The sequence below is a fragment of the Oryctolagus cuniculus genome, chromosome 5 (genome assembly GCF_964237555.1).
Source record: "Oryctolagus cuniculus chromosome 5, mOryCun1.1, whole genome shotgun sequence".
Classification (NCBI taxonomy): domain Eukaryota; kingdom Metazoa; phylum Chordata; class Mammalia; order Lagomorpha; family Leporidae; genus Oryctolagus; species Oryctolagus cuniculus.
This window is the reverse complement of record NC_091436.1, coordinates 17,984,131-18,005,544: the sequence shown is the minus strand read 5'-3', so window position 1 is coordinate 18,005,544 and position 21,414 is coordinate 17,984,131. Positions and strand designations below refer to the sequence as shown.

General features: G+C 49.8%; 1 protein-coding gene and 1 long non-coding RNA gene across 2 annotated transcripts; one reads left to right on the top strand and one right to left on the bottom strand.

Moving 5' to 3' along the window:
- Positions 1-11,703: 11,703 nt before the first annotated feature.
- Positions 11,704-13,881, bottom strand: LOC138849778 (uncharacterized). The gene is made up of 2 exons (XR_011388938.1): positions 13,596-13,881; positions 11,704-12,613 (listed from the first exon to the last, which is right to left on the bottom strand). It is a non-coding gene; the product is annotated as an uncharacterized lncRNA (long non-coding RNA).
- A 258-nt stretch (positions 13,882-14,139) lies between these two features.
- On the top strand, positions 14,140-19,788 carry LOC103349960 (UL16-binding protein 1). Its single transcript, XM_051841274.2, has 5 exons — positions 14,140-14,307; positions 16,076-16,333; positions 16,724-16,999; positions 17,819-17,950; positions 18,757-19,788. The coding sequence occupies exons 1-4, from the start codon at positions 14,223-14,225 to the stop codon at positions 17,941-17,943; spliced, it is 744 nt and encodes a 247-aa protein (XP_051697234.1). The 5' UTR covers positions 14,140-14,222; the 3' UTR covers positions 17,944-17,950; positions 18,757-19,788.
- The last annotated feature ends 1,626 nt before the right edge of the window (positions 19,789-21,414 follow it).

The following is a 21,414-nucleotide window of genomic DNA, read 5'->3' as shown; positions in this document are numbered from 1 at the left end:
AGGCCATGCCCCCAGGTGGTGTTTGCATATGATGGAGCTTGTGGGTTTGTTGTCCTTGTTGTTGCCTGTTTTCTAAAGGAAGAAATAACAAGAGTTGCCAGAAGGAGGAATTCTGAATTCTGTAGTGAGGTGGTCCATCCTCATTCACTGCGACTGCTGTGGAATGGACGGGACGAGGGCTTGGTCTTGAAGAGCTACCGGAAGGATCCCCAGTGCGGGGTCAGGGGGTCAGGTCAAGACTGGGCTTCGGAGACCAGCCAGGGGTTTGCAGTGGTTGAAAGCCACCTTCACAGGAAAAGGGACACAGGGAAGAAACAGGGACAGTGCCCAGGAACTTGGCTTTGCCTTCTGGGAGTGGCTTGCCCAGTTTCCTGAAGAATTTCTGACGTTAGGAAAAGGATTTTCCCTGCTTTTGCAGAGAATCCAGCTTGAATGAATCTGAGCTGTGTGCGAACATAACCGTGCCCACCTGGCCAGAAATTCCGGGGGAGATGCAAGAAGAGGGTTGTGGGCGGCCCTCCAAGAGGAGATGGAAGCCCCGGAGCTGCTCGGCCCGGAAGGCTGTGCTGCGGAGCTCGGGTGCTCGGCCCTTCTGCCTGCATTTGCTCTGCTGCCTCTGCACCCAGGACCCCAGCTGCACTCAGCTGAAGTGGGATAAGGACGACACAATTGCAGTCAAGGGGAGGCATCAGAGGGTTCATGGCACAGTGCAGGGAGGCTGCATCCCGTATCCGAGAACCCGGCTGAGTCTTGGTTGCTCTGTTTCCAGTTCAGCTTCCTGCAGATGTGACCTGGGAGTCAGCAGACGGTGGCTTAAGCACTTGGGTCCCTGCCACCCACATGGGAGACTCGGATGGAATTCTGGCTCTGGCCTGGTCCAGCTGATCCTGGCTGTTCTTGGCATTTGGGGAGTGAACCAGTGGATGGCAGGTTTCTCTCTCTCGCTAGCTGCCTTTTGAGTAAGTAAAAACAAACTTTCTTTTTTAAAGCAGAATTGGAGCATCAGTCTGTGTTATGTGTAACTTGGTCAACTGCAGTTTTCATCACCGAGGGTGCTGTGGGCAGGTGAAGAATGCATTCCTGGAGGAGCTCTTGCCCAGTGACGGGGGGGGGGGGGCAGGAGGACACGTGGGACAGGCGGGTGGGCGTCCTGAAGGAGCTGTCTCCCAGTGATGGGGGGTGGTGGGGGTGGCCACGAGGACAGGTGGGAGAGGCAGGTGAGCGTCCTGAAGGAGCTGTCTCCCAGTGATGGGGGGTGGTGAGGGTGGCCACGAGGACAGGTGGGACAGGCAGGTGAGTGTCCTGAAGGAGCTGTCTCCCAGTGACGGTGGGGGATACCGAGCATGATGTTTTCCAGATTCCTCCATTTTGTTGCAAATGACCGGATTTCTTTTTTTTTTCATCAATGTATATAATTGTATTTAGTACATATCCCATAATTTCTCAGTTTAAGCTCAGTTTAAGCTCAAATTACACTGCAGTCTCCCACCAGGTTGCCAAGGTTACCGATCTGTAGCATCTCCTGAGAGCACTTACGTCAACTCTGTGAGTTCTCTCACAACCGAAGTGGACCATCTGGCAGCTACCAAATGCTGGTCTTTCTTAGATGGGATTCCTTGGAAGTTCAGTTCTCCAATTCTTTTCAAATGAAAGATCTCCAGTTCTTTTCAGAGTGAGAAGGAGCATGTCACCAGCCCCTCCTCTCTTGCAACATCTGCTGCGGTCTGTCTTAAGGCTCCATCTAAGCACTCACAATTACCCTGTTCCTGCCCTCACACTCTCAACTGCCCTCACACTCTCAACTGCCCTCTCCCTCTCCCTCTGCCTCTCCCTCTCCCTCTCCCTCTCCATTCCCTCTGCCCCACAGCACAGGCCAGCACACAGCTCTGCACTCCTCCCTAACACTTGCTATTGTCTGTCTTTGATGGCAGCTTCATTTATGTTTGCAGTAATTCCTGATAAGGCAGAGCGACTTCTTTCTGCTGTTAGTTTTCTGTATGTGCTATCGGTTTTCATCACTCATTTCCTGCATTCCTGCCTTCTTTTGTGTTTGGTTGATTTTTTTTTGAGGTGAAATGTTTTAATTCCCTTCTCATTTGCTTTTGTATGTATTCTGCAGTTGTCTTGGGGGTCACATTCTACATTCTGTAGATGTAATACTCTCGTTTGAATTTTTGCCAGCTTAACTTCAGTAAGATCCTACAACCACATTCCTATTTTCTCCATCTCCAATCGTTTTGTTATTGATACCACAAAATGATATATTTATACATCGTATGTCCAAAAACATCAACTACTGATCGCTTTTTCATACCTCAAAATGTAGAGTTACAAATCAAGGTTGCAATAACCACAGCTTTTGAGCTACTAATAGTTTCCTTAAAAAGTGTTAACCTCTTAAATCCTGTAGAGAACAAGAAATGGAGCTACAACACACAGTAGAGCAACAATAACTCTTACAGTGCTTACGTGTGTACCTTCTCTGAGAGCCTTGTTTCCTCGTGTGGCTTCGTATTACTTAGTGTCCCTTTATTTCACCTTACTGGGCTCCCTTACACATCCTGGCAGGGCGAGTCTAGTGAGGCGGACCTTCCTCAGCTTTGTTGACCTGTGAATGTCTTCACTCCTCTCTCACTTAGGAAGGAGTGCTTTTCCAGAGGTGGGATTCCTGGAGGACGGTTGCTAGCACTTTGCCTCCTGAGCAGGTGGGTCCCTCTCCTGACCTGAAGCTTCCAACAGCAATCTGCTGCTGAGCTCACTCGGGCTCCCTTGTGTGGGAGGAGCCACTTCTCTCTCGCTGCTTTGAAGATTTTGCCTTTGCTTGCAGTTTGGTCGTGGTGTGTCTTTGCAGGAGTCTCTTGGAGGTCGTTGGATTTCTTGCACGTTTATATGGAAGGCTGACCTCCAATCTGGGACGTGTTCAGCCAGTATTTCTTCAGAGAATCGCCTCTCCCCTCTGCCTCTCTGCTCCTCTGGGCTCCACAGAGCACACACGTGGGACGCTAGGCTGTGTGCACAGTGTTCCTCAGAGACGATCGTCTCAATTGTCCAACTTTCACTTCTCTGATTCCTTCTCCTGCCCTCTCCAATCTGTGTTCCAGTCCCTCTAGGGGGCTTTTCCTTTTTGTTTTTATTTTTAAGCTCTAGAATTCATTTTTTGGTCCTTTTTGAGGTTCTCTGTTTCTTTATTGAAACTTCCAATTTCTCATGCATTTTCCCTTTTTTAAAACAATATTTTATTTATTTTTTTATTTATTTGAGAGGTAGAGATACAGACAGTGAGAGGGAGAGACAGAGAGAAAGGTCTCTGTCCGCCGGTTCACTCCCCAAATGGCCGCTATGGCTGGAGCTGCGCCGATCCAAAGCCAGGAGCCACGAGCTTCCTCTGGGTCTCCCATGCAGGTGCAGGGGCCCAAGGACTTGGGCCATCCTCTACTGCCTTCCCAGGCCACAGCAGAGAGCTGGATTGTAAGAGGAGCAGCCGGGACTAGAACTGGTGCCCATATGGGATGCTGGCGGCGCAGGTGGAGGATTAACCTACCTTGCCACAGCACCGGCCCCGCATTGTTTTCTTAACTTTCTCTCTGTGCCTTTATTTGTCTTTCTGATCTTTAAGAGCGTTGTTTTAACGTCTGTATAGCAAGCCTGCCTTCCTATCTTTCTGGGAGATGGTGTAGTTTTTTTCATTGAATGAGGCTTTTTTAATTTCTTTGTATGTCTTGTGATGTTCTTATAAAAATGGGACAGTGGAACCTACTGACGTAGTAACTCTGAACGTCGGATTCTCTCCTTTCCACAGGGTCTGCTGGTTTTTGTTCTTTGATTTTGATTGCCTTTCTCTGGGACAGGAAACAGGCTGAGGTGTAAGGGCCTTTTTGAGACTCTGCATTTCTGTGTGTGTATATGTTGTGAATTTCTGTATTTTCTCATAGCTTCCTCAAGTACCTAAGTAAAAGTAGATCTGCTAGTTGATCCAGCTATTCCAAATCTGGGAATATATCCAAAAGAACTGAGATCAGCATTTAAAAGAAATGCCTGCACTCCTATGTTCAGTGCAGCACTATTCACGAAAACCAAGTTATGAAATCAACCTAAGTGTCCACTGATGTGTGAATGCATAAGGAAAATGTAGTCTATGTACACAATGGTGTATTAGTCATAAAAAGCAGGAAGGAAATTCTGACATCTGTAGCAAAATGGGTGGGATTGGAGATCATTATGTTAGGTGAAATATGCCAGACTCAGAAAGACAAATACTGTATGCTTTTTCTCATATGTGGAAGCTAACAAAACAGTTGACCTAAACTTAGCATAGTGATTGCTACAGGCTGGGGAGGGTGGGGGAAGAGGGCTAGAAGGAGGTCAGGTAACAGGTGCTAAGACACAGACAGAGCGAGCCGGTTGCTATGGCCCAAGCATGGGGGATGACTAATGTCTTGCATACAAGAACTAGAAGGAATGGGACGGTGGGGGCCAAACATGGAGCAAGGATGAGGAGAACAAACAGCAGCTTGCCAGGCATGACTGGCTTATGCCGTCTGTGCACTGAAGTATTGTTCTGTACCTCATCAAAGGAAACAAGTACTACACCTTAACCAAAGATTTTAGCTTGGGGCTGGCGCTGTGGCTCAGCAGGTTAAGCTGCTGCCTGTGATGCCAACATCCCATACTAGCACCGATTTGAGTCCCGGTTGCTCTGCTTTCCATCCAGCTTCCTGCTAATGTGCTTGGGAGAGCAGTGGAAGAGGGTGGCTCTGGCCTGGCCCAGCTTTGGCTTTTGTGGGCTTTTCTGGAGAATGAACCAGTGGATAGAAGATCTCTCTCTCTCTCTCTTTCTCTCTCTCTGTGTGTGTGTGTGCGCCTGCCTTTCCCTCTTTCTCTCTCTCTCACTCTTTCAAATAAATAAATCTCATAAACAAGTAAAAATTTAAACAATTTAAATGAAAAATTTTTCAATGAAAATTATTACCTCTGCATACCTCACTCCAAACTGGCCTTCACAAGGCGGTTCAGGAATCTCTTCTAGGACTGCCATCAAACTCACAGGAGTGGGCTTCGCATACTCCCGAGCAAACAGGGCTTCATTTTGCCCTCCAATTAGGGGTGACCGGCACCTGATGGGCTTGGCTTTCCTCCAGACATCCTCCAGCACACAAGACCAGCAGTCACAACTTTATCCAGCCTGCGATATCCATAGTGAGAGGTGCAGAAACCTAATTCCACTGTGGAACACTGCTGTCCTTGTCCCTAATACAGTGCCCATGAGACCTTGTGTGTAACACGTAGCATACTCCCCACAGTGGCTCAGTACTCCTATTTGCAGAGTGCTCAGAGTTCTGCAATGTGAATATCTTGAGCCAGAAAGCTGAAGTTGAGAACGCTGAGAATTCTTCCTCTTTTTGCTACTCCCTCTGAGAATTTCCATTTTTCCCTTACAGGGTTTGTTCTGTCCTTTTGAGTTTCAGAGTCACTCCCCTCACCTAAAAGCTAGAATTCTTTTTTAAAAAGACTTTATTTATTTATTTATTTATTTTAAAGTCAGAGTTACACAAAGAGAGGAGAGGCAGAGAAATAGAGAGAGAGAGAGAGAGAGAGAGAGAGAGAGAGGTGTTTTCCATCCTCTGCTGGTTCTCTCCCCAATTGGCTGCAACAGCCAGAGCTGCGCTGATCCGAAGCCAAGAGCCAGGAGCTTCCTCCAGGCCTCCTACGTGTGTGCAGGGACCCAAGGACTTGGGTCATCTTCTACTGCTTTCCCAGGCCACAGCAGAGGGCTGGATCGGAAGTGGGGCAGTCAGGACTGGAACCGGCACCCATTTGGGTTGCCGGCACTGCAAGCAGCGGCTTTATCTGCTACGCCACAGCGCCGGCCCCAAGCTAGAATTCCTGACCACACTGTCCTTCGGCAGAAGTGAACAATGCTTGAGGCTGCAAATATCCAAATGGCATCAGAGAAGCAGAATTTCTGAAGCCGTGAGTGGTGGTGAAGATTAACGGCAAGAACCAGACATGAGAAGAGACTGTTTATAACCACTTGTATTTATGATTATAAAATTGATACGAGGTCATCATGACCTTTTGAAAATTACACATATTAGAGGCCTGTGCTGTGGCACAGCCAGTTAAAGCCCTGGCCTGCAGCACCAGCCTCCCGTATGGGCACCAGTTCGAGTCCTGGCTGTGCCACTTCCAATCCAGCTTTCTGCTATGGCCTAGGAAAGTGGGAGAAGATGGCCCAAGTCCTTGGGCCCCTGCACCCGTGTGGGAGACTAGGAAGAAGCTCCTGGGTCCTGGCTTCAGATCAGCTCAGCTCTGACCATTGCAGTCATCTGGGGAGTGAACCAATGGATGCAAGACCTCTCTCTTTCTCTCTGTAACTCTGTCTTTCAAATAAATAAAATAAATCTTAAAAAAAGGAACATTACACATATCAAAGAACTAAATAAAATCAATATAAGCTAACTCAGTTACCTGAGCTCTATTTCCTTTCAGGGGTCTCACACAAGTCTGGACGCATTTATTTAAAAATGTTAGTGTAGGGATTGGAGTTGCGGTACAGTGGGTTAAACTGCTGCTTGTGACAGCGGCATCCTATATCAGAGTCCCAGCTACTCTGCTTCTGACCTAGTTCCCTACAAATACGCCTGCAAGGGCAGTGGAAGATGCCCCAAGTGCCTGGACCCTGCCACCCATGTGGGAGACCCAAATGGAGTTCTTGGCTCCTGCCTTCAGTCTGCCCAAGATCAGGCTGTTAAGGCCATTTGGGAAGTGAAGTGATGGTTGGAAGCTCTCTCTTTTTCTCTTCCTGTTGCTCTTTCAAATAAATAGATTAATCCAAAAAGAGTTAAAAATTACCGTGATGCGTATACTTTATGACATAACTTTTTCACTAAGCATTATATACATTTTTTAAAGATTTATTTATGTATTTGAAAGGCAGAGTTACAGGGCCAGTGTTATAGCATAACAGATTAAGCTGCTGCCTGTGACACAGGCTCTGGTTGGAGTCCCAGCTGCTCTACTTCTGATCCAGCTCCATGCTAATGTGCCTGGGAAAGCAGTGGAGGAGGGCTCAAGCCCTTGGACCCCTGCACCCACGTGGGTGACCCAAATGAAGTTCTTTGTTCTTGGCTTCAGCCTGGTGTAGCCCTGGCCATTGTGGCCATTTGGAGAGTGAAACAGCAGATGGGAGATCACTCTTCCTCTCCTTTTCAAATAAAGTATAGATCTTAAAAAAAAAAAAAAGCCGAGTTACACACAGAGATAGATAGCTTCCATCTGCTGGTTCATTGCCCAGATGACCACAAAAGCATGGCCAGGGCTGCTCATAAGCAGAGCAGAGATTTGCATATTTTGTGATGTGGTCGTTCCAGAGAATGTTGTGCTAAAACCGTGATTGAGAGGAGCTTGTTGCTGCAGTGTGAACGCTCACCTGGTTATGGCAGAGTGCACAGAACCTTCTCTGCGTTCTGAAAGTAAGCACTTGCACATACATATGCACATTTTATTAAAAAGAAAACTCAGTGGTCCATGAACCTCTTTCCAATTGGCTTATGCACTTCTAGGAAAAACAAACCAACTTGAAAAGCCACAGAGCAAAGCCTTAGTGAGAAACCTGTTCTGAGATCAGTGTGCATCATCAGCAGTAGTTAAACTAGGGGCGGCGCTGTGGCACAGCAGGGAAAGCTGCTGCCTACAGTGCGCAGATCCCATATGAGCAATGCCTGGATTCTGAGTGTTACAGAAACCCGGGCTGGGAAAACTGGCCCCGAGACAGCGGAGGGTGGAAAACAGCTTTTTTTTTTTTAACTTTTATTTAATAAATATAATTTTCCAAAGTACAACTTTTGGATTATAGTGGCTTTTCCCCCCATAACCACCCTCCCACCCACAACCATCCCATCTCCCACTCCAATCCCATTCTTCATCAAGATTCATTTTCAAGTATCTTTATATACAGAAAATCAATTTAGCAGATACTAAGTAAAGATTTCAACAGTTTGCACCCACACAGAAACACAAAGTATAAAGTCCTGTTTGAGTAGTAGTTTTACCATTAGTTCGCATAGTACAACACATTAAGGACAGAGATCCTACCTAAGGAGTAAGTGCACAGTGACTTCCATTGTTGATTGAACAATTCACACTCTTATTTATGATGTCAGTAATCACCCGAGGCTCTTGTCATGAGTTGCCAAGACTAGGGAAGCATTTTGAGTTCGCCGACTCTGATCATATTTAGACAAGGTCATAGTCAAAGTGGAAGTTCTCTCCTCCCTTCAGAGAAAGGTACCTCCTTCTTTGATGGCCTGTTCATTCCACTGGGATCTCACTCACAGAGATCTTTAGGTCATTTTTTTTTTTGCCAGAGTGTCTTGGCTTTCCATGCCTGAAATACTCTCATGGGCTTTTTAGCCAGATCTGAATGCATTAAGGACTGATTCTGAGGCCAGAGTGCTGGGAAAACAGCTTTTTAATGCCCGCCGCCTCGGTGGGAATCATTTCCTGAGACTGAGCCTGGAACCCAGGTTTCTCACCATATTTGTGGGTTCATCAGCATCATGCAGTAACCGATACAGCACTGGTGGGTTTAAACTGCAGCCCAAGTGACTTAGGACCATGTCTGTGGGTCCCGTGTGTTTGTAAAGGAGACACCTGGGGCAGATTTCTAGGACGGATTTATGACTGGAGTTACAGAGGCAGAGCCTAGGACACCTTCCCTCCCTAGACAGGATAACTGTGGGCAGCTGCTTCAGACAAGTGCAAGCAGCCACTTTCAAGGTTGTGTTGGGGTCCTGCCTTCCTTCCTCTCTGCAGCCTCCTTTCTTCTTGCTGGCGGCTCCACTTCCCACCCAGCTCCCTGCTATGGCCTGGGAAAAGCAGCGGAAGACGGCCCAAGTGCTCGGGCCCCTGCACTCACGTGGGAGACCTGGAGCAAACTCCTGGCTTCCACTCCGCCTTGCCCTGGCCATTGTGACCATCAGGGGTGTGAACCAGCAGATGGAAGACCCCTCTCTCTCTCTGTCTCTTCCTTTCTGTCTGTAACTCTGCCTTTCAAATAAACAAATTTACAAAAGTCAAGCTGAGATTACCAACAGCAAGGATATAAAATGTGGAGGGGTTACGACAAGATTCACTTAGCATCGAGTACCGCTGTGTGAGGTTATGCAATGAAATTAGTGTGTAGAGAGGTTAATTTTATTTTGCTGTTGATATTCAGAGATCGCTTTTTGTCAACTTTGATTTGACATCTTAATTCTGTAAAATATTGAAACACCCCCAAAGTCAAATTTACAGAAGCAGATGTGCTCAAACAAGCCCAGCTTCTAAGTCTGCGGAAAGACTGCGTAGTGAGTGAGCATCTCTCTGTGAGACTGTCCCCATTACGGCCTCCCTCACCCCCAGCCTGGCCCCGCCCTCAGGACAGCTCCTCTGCCCTCCTCCCTCTTCTTGCTGGTCCCCACACTGGTGTGCAGCAACTTCCTCTCATTCCTTTGTCGATCTGATCTCTTTTCCCACCCAAATAAGTGGTCATAGTTCTTCAGGCTCAGGCCCAATGTCACCCCCCCTCAAGTTTCCCAGTGTTTCCCAGAAAGAATTGACTTTCTTCCCTCTGGGTGCTAAGAGCGTCACCGTGATGTGGGTACACGCGAGCTGTCTGCCTCCTGGACTGGGCTGCCCAGCTCTCTGAGCAGAGGGGAGACTCTCGGAGAAGCATTTGCACACAGTAAGTGCTTAGACCTGACGACCTGATGGAGGACTTGCAGTGTGGAATTACCGTGGAGGCTGTAGGTCCTGCAGAAGGGATCTCCCTTAGTTCTGGGACCTGACAAGCTTTCATTGTCTGCAACCCCTCCAAGCTCATGGGCCATTGCCCCAACCACAGCTCAATTCCCTTGAGCCCTTCTCCTGAGCCTGTACCTCCTCCTCTGGACTCCAGGACGTGGGCAGCGCTGGCTGAGTGGGAGAGGGGAGGACACCTGTGCTGAGGGGTTTGGAGGAACCCCGTGTATGAGCCCAGCCACCACCAAGAGCAGAAGTGAGACCAAAGAAAGAGGACAGAAGCGCCGTCTTGGGCAGAAGCAACATGATGGGTGCCCATGCCAGAAAGACTGGCGAAAAGAGGCTTTATGGGAAAAAGGTGGCCTGTGGCTAGATGGAGTGCACCTGGACTTTCTCAAGAACTGTGAAAGTTTGTCTTGGTTTTCCATCACCTGTTTTTGGGAACCGATGAGAGAAGTGCAAGATAGTGAATCATCAGGAGTAGAACCTTATTCATTGAAAAATGTTGGCAGGCTATGGAAATCTTACGCGGGAACTTTTCCTTTAAACATTAGATTGCATATTTTTGTGCCAATAAACATGTCTCACTCTGGGAAACAAAAAGAACCTAAATGAGAGATCTCTGCGAGTGAGATCCCAGTGGAAAGAACAGGGCCATCAAAGAAGGAGGTACCTTTCTCTGAAGGAAGGAGAGAACTTCTACTTTGACTATGACCCTGTCGGAATAATAACGAAGTCAGTGAACCCAAAGGCTTCCATAGCCTTGGCAACTCATGACTAGAGCCTAGGGAGATTACTGACGCCATAAACAAGAGTGTCAAATTGTTAAGTCAACAACAGGAGTCACTGTGCACTTACTTCTCATGTAGGATCTGTCCTTAATGTGTTGTCCAATGTGAAGTAATGCTATAATTAGTACTGAAACAGTATTTTTACACTTTGTGTTTCTGTGTGGGTGCAAACTGATGAAATCTTTACTTAATATATACTAAATCCATCTTCTGTATATAAGGAGAATTGAAAATGAATCTTGATGTGAATGGAATGGGAGAGGGAGCGGGAGATGGGAGGGGTGCGAGTGGGAGGGAAATCATGGTGGGGGGAAGCCAATGTAATCCATAAACTGTACTTTGGAAATTTATATTTACTAAATAAAAAAAAGAAAGAAAAAAATAAATAAATATGTCTCAAAATGATTAGTTTTTGTAAAAAAATTTATTTACTTTTTTAAAAGGCAGAGAGAAAGAGAGAGAGAGAGAGAGAGAGAGAGAGAGAGAGAGATCTTCCCTATGATAGCTTACTTACCAAATGGCTACAATGTTCAGGGCTGGGCCAGGCTGAAACCAGGAGCCTGGAGCTTCATTTGGGCCTCCCACATGGGTGCAGGGGCTCAAGCACTTGGACCATCTTCTGCTGCTTTCCCAGGCCACAGCAGGGAACTGGTTGTCCATATGGGATCCTGGTGTCTCAGCAGTGGCTTAATCCACTGTGCCACAACACCAGCCCCTATATTTACTTCCTCACATTAGTATATTCACATTTCATAATCAAACCAATAGGTAATTGGCATACATTCTCATGGTCCACATGGCTAAGATTAGAACTTTCATACAAAAATTAATGTTCTTAATTTTACATTTCAGGCTCTTGATAAAATAGTGTCACATTGTCTTTCAGAAAAGTGACATCATTTTTAATCTTACTATAAGTATATATTCCACTGTCCTCTGCCTAAGCTAGGTCTTAATAGTGACAAGTATTTGGCTAGTGTTTCAACCTGTGAAATGACATGTTTGTAAATTGTTTTCAATTCTTAAATCAATTCTGTATCTCTATTATTTTTCAATAATTGCCTAGAGGTTTAGCCAGGGAAGGTTATTGCAGCATTTTGTTTTTGTTACAGTAATTAACTGGAGACAGGTGTTTTTTTTTTTAAGATTTGTTTATTTATTTAAAAAGGCAGAGTTACAGAGATGCAGAGACAGAGAGAGAGGTCTTCCATCCCCTGGTTAACTTCCCCAGATGACTGCCATAGCCAGAGCTGAGCCAATTGCAGCCAGGAGCCAGGATGGCTGCAGGGGCCCAAGCACTTGGGCCATCTTCTACTGCTTTCCCAGGCCACAGCAGAGAGCTGGATGGGAAGTGGAGCTGCCGGGACTCAAACCAGCATCCATATGGGATGCCAGCACTGCGGTGGGCGGCTTTGCCCGCTACGCCACAGCGCCAGCCCCTGGCGACAGTCTTTCACTTCATGAACAGATGAGGACGGATTACCTACAGTGTGATACAGTCACGCTGCCACCAACGCCAGGCAGAGTTGAAAAGAAGTAAATCCGTTCTTGGAGGATGTTCAGGACGTACTGTTCTGATTTACAAGCCAGGGACAGCGGAGCCTGTAGCTGTATTTTCAAAAATGAGCATCGTGCTGCGGAGGGTAGCTCGCTTGGCGCACGGGAGGGCGCGGCTGGAGCGCAGCTAGTCGCCCTGGCTTGCGCGCAGCTAGTCCCGCTGTCTCTCAATTCCTGTAACCTGCCACTCTTGCCTTGGGGCAGCGGCACCCAACACCACAGAGTCAAGGTCGCGTGGGCGGGCGGAGAGCCGTGGTGCGCCCAGGAAGCTGGCAGTGCAGGCCTGAGAATATGAAAAAGCAGTTAGAATATACAGGCATGTCTGTAGCTCAGAGAGAACAAAAGGACTGTTTCGTGTCATGACTGCTCGTCGGCTTCCTCTTCATGAACTTCCCTGTGCCATTCTGTGCATAGGACGAAGCAGAACCAAGGCCATGCAAGTGACCACACTATTTGGCATCATCAATATGATCTTCAAAGAACATCTAAAAAGGAATTTTGAAGGGAAAAAAGATAACTTTAACCAAAAAGTACCCTTTGTAGTTTATTTTTCAACTATCTGATTGTTATGAACTACAATGACTCTTCTCTCTGGTGTTCCCTTGAGACCACACATTTAAGTTCAATGAATAAAACTGCTGTCCCTCAGGAAGTGCAGGGCTCAAAAGAGACTCAAGAAAGAGACTACTTAGAAAGTGTGTGTTTTCCCCATTCACATTTAGACCACTTTTATCAGGATGTATAAGCATGGAAAAATAAACATTTTTCATGTCATTAATTTAATAATATTAAACAGCAGAAGTGGTGAAAATAGCCAATGGTGGTGGGGATAAAACCTGTGCAAGGCTGAAAGAGCTAAAAATAAACTCCAAACATATTCTGGACAGCTAAACCCAAACATTCCCACTAAGTTATTGTCCTTGAAAAAGGCAGGAAAATAAAAAAGATAACAAATTAGTGCCAAAAAGCCACCACTGATTAACCATGAAGGCATTTGGAAAATGGAAATGTGGAAAAATGCAAAAGGCTGCTTTAAACAGGACAGCGAAATCACTTTTGAATCTGACTTGGAGAACAGCTTTAAGGCTTTCTGTTATGCACACCGTGGTCTGGGCCACCGTGCAGGTGCTGGACTCTGGCCTCTGGATTGGACAGAGGCGTCCCAAGGAGCAACTCCACTGGCCACTCGCTGGGCAGCCTCCGCACCCCTTAACACCAGAGCCCTGTTAGCTCTGAGCACTCAGGGTAGGACAGGGCAGGTCGAGTTGTCCTGCAGGGGACTGAGCTTCTCACTTGCTGCCCCTCCAATTACTGAAAACAAACAAACAAACAAACAAACAAAAAAACTGCTCAAAAAGACGCGAGCAGAAAATCAGTAAAAGAGACAGGAGAAATCTCACACACATTTAACGAAAGCAGCAAACTTCAACAGAGAGAAAAATTTCCAACAACAGCGCTGGAATTTACCTTGTGGGAGACAGCCCTGCCCCCTGTTTTAGACTCAGCACTGCAGCTCACTAGGCTAATCCTCCGCCTTGTGGTCGGGGCGCCGGATTCTGTCCTGATTGCTCCTCTTCCAGTCCAGCTCTCTGCTGTGGCCAGGGAGTGCAGTGGAGGATGGCCCAAGTGCTTGGGCCCTGCACCCCATGGGAGACCAGGAGAAGCACCTGGCTCCTGGCTTCAGATCAGCACAGTGTGCCGGCCGAAGCGCGCCGGCTGTGGCGGCCATTGGAGGGTGAACAAATGGCAAAAAAGGAAGTCCTTTCTCTCAGCCGCAGTCAGAAACTTGAAACAGGAGTGGTATAATTCTTGGAACAGGAAGTGAGTGGAAAAACCTGAAAATGAATTACCTCAATTACCTCAGCGCGGCCAAAAATCTCGTTCCCTTCCACATTTCCTTCCTCCAGTAGCTCCACACTTCCTTCAGCCAATAACAGCTCGCTGGCTTGTAAAGAGGGGAGGAGGGGCGGTGGGGTGCTTAACTACCAGCCCTGGCACGCCTCTGAGCTGACACTCTTAAAGAGGGGAGGAGGGAAGGTGGGGGGTGCTTAAATACCAGAGCTCGCACGCCTCCGAGCTGACACTCACTCAGGGATGGAGCTGCTGTCCGGGCACCGCTTCCCTTCGCTGCTGCTTCTACTGCTGCCTCTGCTGGCAGCTGGGCTCCGGGCGCCGGCCGGTGAGTGCTTTCAGGGCAGGGCACAGGGCAGGGAGAGAGGATGGGGACCTCCTCGCGGGCCTGCGCTTCTCTGTGGAGGCTTCTCCCAGAAGTCACAGGAGGAGGATGGGAGGGGGTGTGGAAACTGCTGGAGTCCCAGCCCCGTCCTGGGGAAGGTGGGCGCTGAGCCAGGGTGCACGCGGATGAGAGCGCACCCTGCCTGGAGGCGACTGAGGCCATCCCCCGACCCCGCCTGCAACCACAAACTCCCCTTCCAACCACCAGCGCCTACTTGCTATGGCACCTCTCAGCGCCTACTTGCTGTGGCACCCCTCACAGCCTCATCCTGACACTTCCCTCCTGAGTTGCTGAGTCCCTGTGAGCCTCTGAGCCAGTCTCAGCAGGGGACCAGGAACAGCGGGCTTCCATCCCATCTGTCCCTTTGACTTCTCCCCTACCTGATGGCGATGGTGATGGCGCCTATCCCCTGCCTGAGGCCGCCCCAGGCAAGCACACCCCCAGCCCAGGACCCTGAGTCGAAGGAGTGGGGACACCATCCCCCCACCCCCAACCTGTGTTCAGGCACCTTCTCCTGCACTTTCCCTGGCAGCTGGGAGGCAGCACTGTAGAAGATGAGCTCACCTCGGAGTGAGTGGTGCTGCCTCCTGCTGGTGTGAAGGGACAGGCTCCCTGCTCCTGCACCCCACCAGGAATTCCTCACAGGCAAGGAGCACATGTGGCTCCAGCTCAGGAAACTGAAGATCTGGGCTCGAGTTCTGTGATTTACCCAGGACCAGTGTCCATGGGATGCGCGTGGAGATCTACTGTTCCTGGTGGTGGGTTTTGGAGTCCTCGTGTGCTCATTGCCCGAGTTACCCAGGCTTTTCTACAACCAGAGTCCTGCAGTAAAAGCTGTTGCTGTCTCTCACTGTAAACCTGTGACTGCCTTGACCTTTCCTAAGAAAGAGTTTCCTCTCCTCTCACTGGGTCCCGCTCAGTGCTGCTGTTTTCAGTCCTCGTCTGGACAGGAGATTTGGCCTCAGGTGCGGGTAGGGGAGGCGGTCATCATCCAGCCACTGTGCTAACTGCTTCTGCCAGCTTCTTCCCGGTGTGTGGTGTCAGCCCTGGTTGGGTCCACGTAGGAGCATGTGTGCGTGCACTCAGGTGACAGGTGCACTCCTGTATGTCCACCTGTCTGTTCACACTCTTCTCTGTAGGACCCCCCAGCTGACTGATCTGCCCTGATCGCCCACTCCTGCCATACTCTGGAAACTGTGTTTCTCAATGCTTCCCTCCTATGCACACCTGTCTTGGTCTTTCTTTTGCCTCTTGGAGTCAGTTCGGCTAGAAGCTCGGAGAAGACAGTGGCTGTCCAGGGACCACCCACACCAGGCTTCCCCTGCTGCTGCCTGGGCCAGCATCGTCTGCGCCAGCTTTCTGGAATGTCCATGTGGTTTGCACTTTCTTATCACGTGGTGTCGGAGTTTCTGTTCAGATGCGTTTGAGCTTAGGTACTGTGTATGCTTACACAGGACTCCTGTCACCAGCCCCCTCCGAGTCTAGTGGGCCATGCCGAGGACCCTGTGTACTTGGTCAGAGAACCTGAATTACAAGGAGCACAGGTGGCAGAAAGTTGGGAGCCAGTGATGGAGTTGCAATGGCGGGAATTGATTTCCATGCGTCCCATCCCTGCCCTTCAGGTGGGCTCTTGAGTGTCTTGGAGCTGGGGGAGAGGTTGAGTGTGAGTCCTTTTTCATCCCCACACCTCACTCGTGTTTCTCTTCCACAGATGCTCACTCCCTTTGCTACGACATAACTGTCAATCCCAAGGCCAGACCCAGACAGCAACGGTGTGATGTTCAGGTTCACGTGGATGACAGGAGGATTCTGCACTGTGACTGCAGCTTCACTAAGATCAGCTTTTTTGACCCCCTTGGGAGGAAAGTGGATGCCATTGACAACTGGGCAGAGCAGACAGAAATGCTGCGAGACGTGGTGGACACCCTCAACCAGCAAGTGGCTGAAATGAAACATTCCACAAGCAAGGGTGAGCCTGAAAGACCCTGGGCAGAGGGCAGGTTTGTGAATAAGGACTGAAGATTTCCATGTGCAGAAATGGATACTGGGGTTCCTTTGGAGGCCCAGTAACAGGGCAGGAGTGGTAGGACATCAGGGCGAGGCGATGAAAAGGGGACGGGAATGCAGGATCCCAGGTGGGGCAAAGGGTCTGTCAAGACTGATCTGGGCATGGGGACTTCCTTATGTTCCTGTGAAGTTGCAAGTTGGCCCCACTCAAGTGCCCCAGGAGGAAGTGCAGGATGCAGAGGACAGAGCAGGGCCAGGAGATACCAGAGGGACGGTTGGGAGAAGTGGATCCCAGGTGGGGCAGAGGACCTGTCAAGACCGATCTCTGACAATGTCTTTCCAATGGGGGCAGATCCCCCGAGCTTGCAGGGCAGGATGTGCTGCTGGCATGGAGCCAGCGGCGGCAGGCACGGGTCTTGGCAGTTCAGCTTCGGTGGACAGATCGGCCTCTTCTTTGACCCAAACGCCAGAAAGTGGACAGAGGTTCATCCTGGGGCCAGCTGGAATAAGACGACCTGGGAGAATGACAGGCAGCTGACTGACAAATTAAGCAGGGTGTCCTTGGGAGACTGCCCAAGGTGGCTGGGGAAATTCTTGTTGCCCTGGAAGGTGATGTCGGAGACTACAGGTAACTAGGGATGGGGTGGCGGGAAGGGGTGCTCTCTGGAGATGAGATGACGCCACCGTAGTGTGTGCATGCAAGGTGTGGGTGCTGTGTGCATGTGAGTGTGCTGTACCCGGGTGTGTGTGCATGCGAGGGTATGGGTGTGTGTGCATGTAAGGGTGTGGATGCTGGTGCGTGTGGTGTGGGAATGTGGGTGTGTATGAATGAGAGTGTGGGTGTGACGATTTATGTGTGCTGTGTGAGCCTGTGAGTGTCCTGTGCTGTGTGTGTGCCAGGGTAGGGTGCTGTGTGCAGGTGTGTGTGAGCCTGAGTGTCTGAAAACATGATCCAGTGTGATGTGTCCCTCCCTACGACAACAGCAGCATCCACCGCTGTGCCTTCCCTCACACCTCTCCTCCTCCTCCTGCTCATCTCTTCCTCACGGTGTGTATTTCAGTCCCCTCACGTGCCCTCCTGCTGGCATCCACCCGTGCCTGTCGCTGTTTCTAGACCTTCTCCCATCGCCATCCCCTCTTCCTAGAATACCAGTTCTCCCATTTCTCTGCTCTCTCTCTTTGGTCCTTCAGAACCATCTCCAGGTCCAGCTCCTGCCCCCCTTCCTGGCCACCACCCAGGAGGGATGGTCTGCATGGTCACCCTGGCTTCCTCTCTGGCAGATCTTTCCCATCCTCCCTCCGTGCTACTCCAGGACCTGTCACAGCAGCTGCTCAGTATAGGTGCCAGCTGTGTGCACGGCTGCCTTTAACAGGAGCAGGAGCTGGAAGGCCTCTCCTGGGGTTTGGAGTCTGGATGGGGGCGTCCAGTCTTCTGCTTCCATTTCAGCGCGGCCACCCACAACCTTAGGAGTAGTTGCATCCAAGGCCACGGCCACCATGCCCATGCCCTGGGCCTTTTTCCTGCTCCTCACCAGCTCAGTCCTCCTTGTCGTGCAAGGGGAGCCATTCTGAGTGACAGGTATGGAGGGCAGCATTGGGAGGGAAGCAGAGGGCAGATGGGATTGGCTGGGATGATGGCAGAGGGAATTCCCCAAGTCCAGTCCTGTCCCCTGGACTGCACTGTCTCATTCTGGAAATGAGACGAGGAAATCAGTCCTCATGTCCCTCAGTAGCATTAACTGGGACCAGCTCAGCCCTGAGTTCTAATGAATTCTCACTGTCAGGAGCCAGCCTGGTGGAGGGAGGGAGGGGGGCCCTTTCCTACACCAGGTTCAGCAGCTGGTTCATGGCCTGTGGGTTGAAGAAGGCTTAGCCAGCTCAGGATTGTGTAGCGCAGATTCAGGGCCCAGTCACGGGATATTGGGGCACAGGAACACAGGCACAGGGTTTGTGGGCAGCAAGCAGCATGGACGCTCCACTCGAGGAGTCGTTGTCAGAGATTCCATCCTCAAAGCAAAGAGGAGGCTGAGCCCATCCCAGGATGAGGGGTGGGAAGGATTTTGTAACCCAGCTCCTAAGGCAGAGGGCAGGGCGTTCCTGGTACCAGAGAACCTGTAAAAGGTCTTGGTCCCCCTGCAGGAAGAGAACTCTGGGATGCTCCAAGGTTAAAATGAACTAGCAAGGTCTGTTGTAAGCAAAGTCAACTCTCAGGGCAGGAGAGCGGGTGGGCAGGTGTACAGCATCTGTGCTGAGAATCTGAGGAAGATTCCTTCTTTATTGCATCTGATGGGGTGGGGAGTTGAGAATTCCTGAGACGGGAGGAGGACTCTAGGAGTAGCCGGGGCTGTCCTGGAGCAGGGAATCACCTGTCTTTTCTCTAACCAGGGCTTCTCCCATCTGTGATGCTGGAATCACAACCACAGTGACCGCACTGCTGACATGACATTGCCTATCTGGGACATTCACCACTGGGTGCCTTTGGAGTTGTTGGGCCGTGGAAAGTGCTTGCAGCCCTCTTGGGCCTCTGGGGTCTACTCACGTCGAGCTGTGTGCATTGAGAGCTCCCCTACCCAGGGACTTTGGCCTCTGACTTCTTCTTCTGGGAAGCAGGACAAGCCTCTGTCTCCTGTGACCTCATCAGGCTGAGGAAGGATGTAGGCCCTGCCTAGGCCAGGAGCCCAGATTCCATGCTGAGTGGTCCAGAGTCTTTATATGGAAGCGTTAGGCTTGAGGGAACAAGGGAAGTCCTAGGAAACTTGGTCGAAGAGACCCTTTTATTTTTTAAGCTTTGTATCATTGACACCTGGAAGAGCCCAGTTTAAGATCCAAGTTATAAAGAGAAACACGGAATATAAGAAGGAGAGTGACTGCAAGCAGCCGTGCCAGTGAGAGTTTGAATCCAGACTGCAAGACACTACCTGTGTCCTTCTTCTTGTGTTAGTTTCTGTACCATTTTGTTTTTATGTATTGATTCTGTATTTTAACCTGTCATGAAGAGTTAGCCCCAGTTCAGGAACATTGGTGCTATGACTTGGATCATATCTCTTCACTATTTGTGCTTGTCATTCCCTGTTCTACCAATGGCCCAGCGACCCAATGCAGCGCACTCCACTGTGGGAGATCCCGTGAGACTGCCTGCCTAGCCCATGCAGTTATCTGAGTGCTGGCAGGCCCAGGAGCCCCAGGAATGTTTCCCCCAGCCCTGCCTCTGCCAATCAGGTAAACCGCTCCTGGGTGTGGCCCAGGCCCACCTGGAAAGCCAGGAGCCTATGTGACCTTCAAGCTGATTGAGAAGCATAGTGGCACCAATACCACCTTCAGCTATAGAATTAGTGCTGCCCTGAATCAGTTAGGTGCCCTCTGCCTGCCCTTTACAAGGTGTGCTTGGTGCTAATAAAGCTGTCGTGTGCCCTGAAACTTGTCTCCGGTGTGTCTTATGGAAGAGGGCTGCTGCCCCACCCATGCAGACAGTGTGCGGGACTCCCAGGATGAGCCCGCCACTGGCACCCAATGTGAGGTGTGAACGCAGGTGCAGGCCCACAATGCCTCTCTGCTAGGTGAAGAGGGTACCTCTGTCCCCTTCTAGGGACTGCAGACACATTCGTTGGCTCCCCATGTGGACATGGTTAATAATGGCTGGCCGAGGTTTCTAACTTTACTTATCTTTCTACCTCCACACTGTCCCTTATGTGTGCACTGTGTTTGAGCACCATCCCAGGAAGGAAGCTCCCATGGGGATAGTGAGACTGCCCTGGGCACCTGGTCGCAGCATGGGACCTGGATCAGAGAGTGCATGCTACTCCATCCCTGCAGGCTGGGCCTTCCAGGTGCTCCAGGGAAGCTGGACAGGGAGCCCTGGGGGATGCATGCCAGGGGGAGGGGTGCATTCTTAGGGAGCCTAGGTGAAATCTGAAACCCCAGACTCCTCTCTCCCCAGTTTCAGGCTAGCTTGGGTTCCTTCCAGGACAGAGCCACTCTCAGAACACCCATCTGGCTTTTTAAGGGCTTGGCCTCACCCTGCCAGAGGAAAAAGCGAGGCTGCTCTGTGGCTTGTAAGCTTTTCCATTCTAAGCAAGCTCTCTAGGATGGATCATTTGCATTAGCAGCTTTCATTTACATTTTGACAAATTTATATTTTGATGGGATTCAGGATTTTGCCAACGTTGGACTGAAAAAAAATAATTAGTGTGACAATGTAGGACATGGTATATCAGATAGACCCCAAGGGCCAACAAATGTATTTTGAGCAAGTCAGTGTGTCTCAGAATGGCAGATACAATAAGAATTGAGTTTATTGTTTTAGAATCAGCAGGACAAGCAGAAAAATGACAACGGATCTTAAGACCACATTGCCAAGGGAGGGAAGTTGAAAACTATTGATGTTGGTGGATAGCCAATGCTGAACGTAGCAGCACCATAGAGGGAAAATGAGGGCAAACATAACTGGTTGGACTCCTGCATGCACACGGGCAATCTAATATGGAATGGTTGGGCGCGGTTCCAAGATGGCAGAATAGGGAGGGAGCTTACTGATCTAGTCCAGGAGATGATAATACAAAAAGTGGAGATAGTATAGTCTCAAGGAAGAGCTAGGGACAAAACAGCAGAGGAAGCTATTCTGAAATTAAGGGACATGATGGACCTACGTGGAGGGTGTGGGCACCCAGAGCTCGGGACTCCAGCTGCTGAGTGCCTCTGCACCAGCGCTGGAAAGTGAGGTGAGGTGAGACCGCAGTAGCTGGAGACACTGGCAATAAGGCAGCAGGGGGGGCTGGCGCTGTGGCTCACTTGGTTAATCCTCTGCCTATGGTGCCGGCATCCCATATGGGCACCGGGTTCTAGTCCTGGTTGCTCCTCTTCCAGTCCAGCTCTCTGCTGTGGCCTGGGAGTGCAGTGGAGGATGGCCCAAGCGCTAGGGCCGCTGCACTCGCATGGGAGACCAGGAAGAAGCACCTGGATTCTGGCTTCATATTGGCACAGCTCCGGCCATGGTGGACATTTGGAGGAAGATCTTTCTCTCTGTCTCTCACTGTCTATAACTCT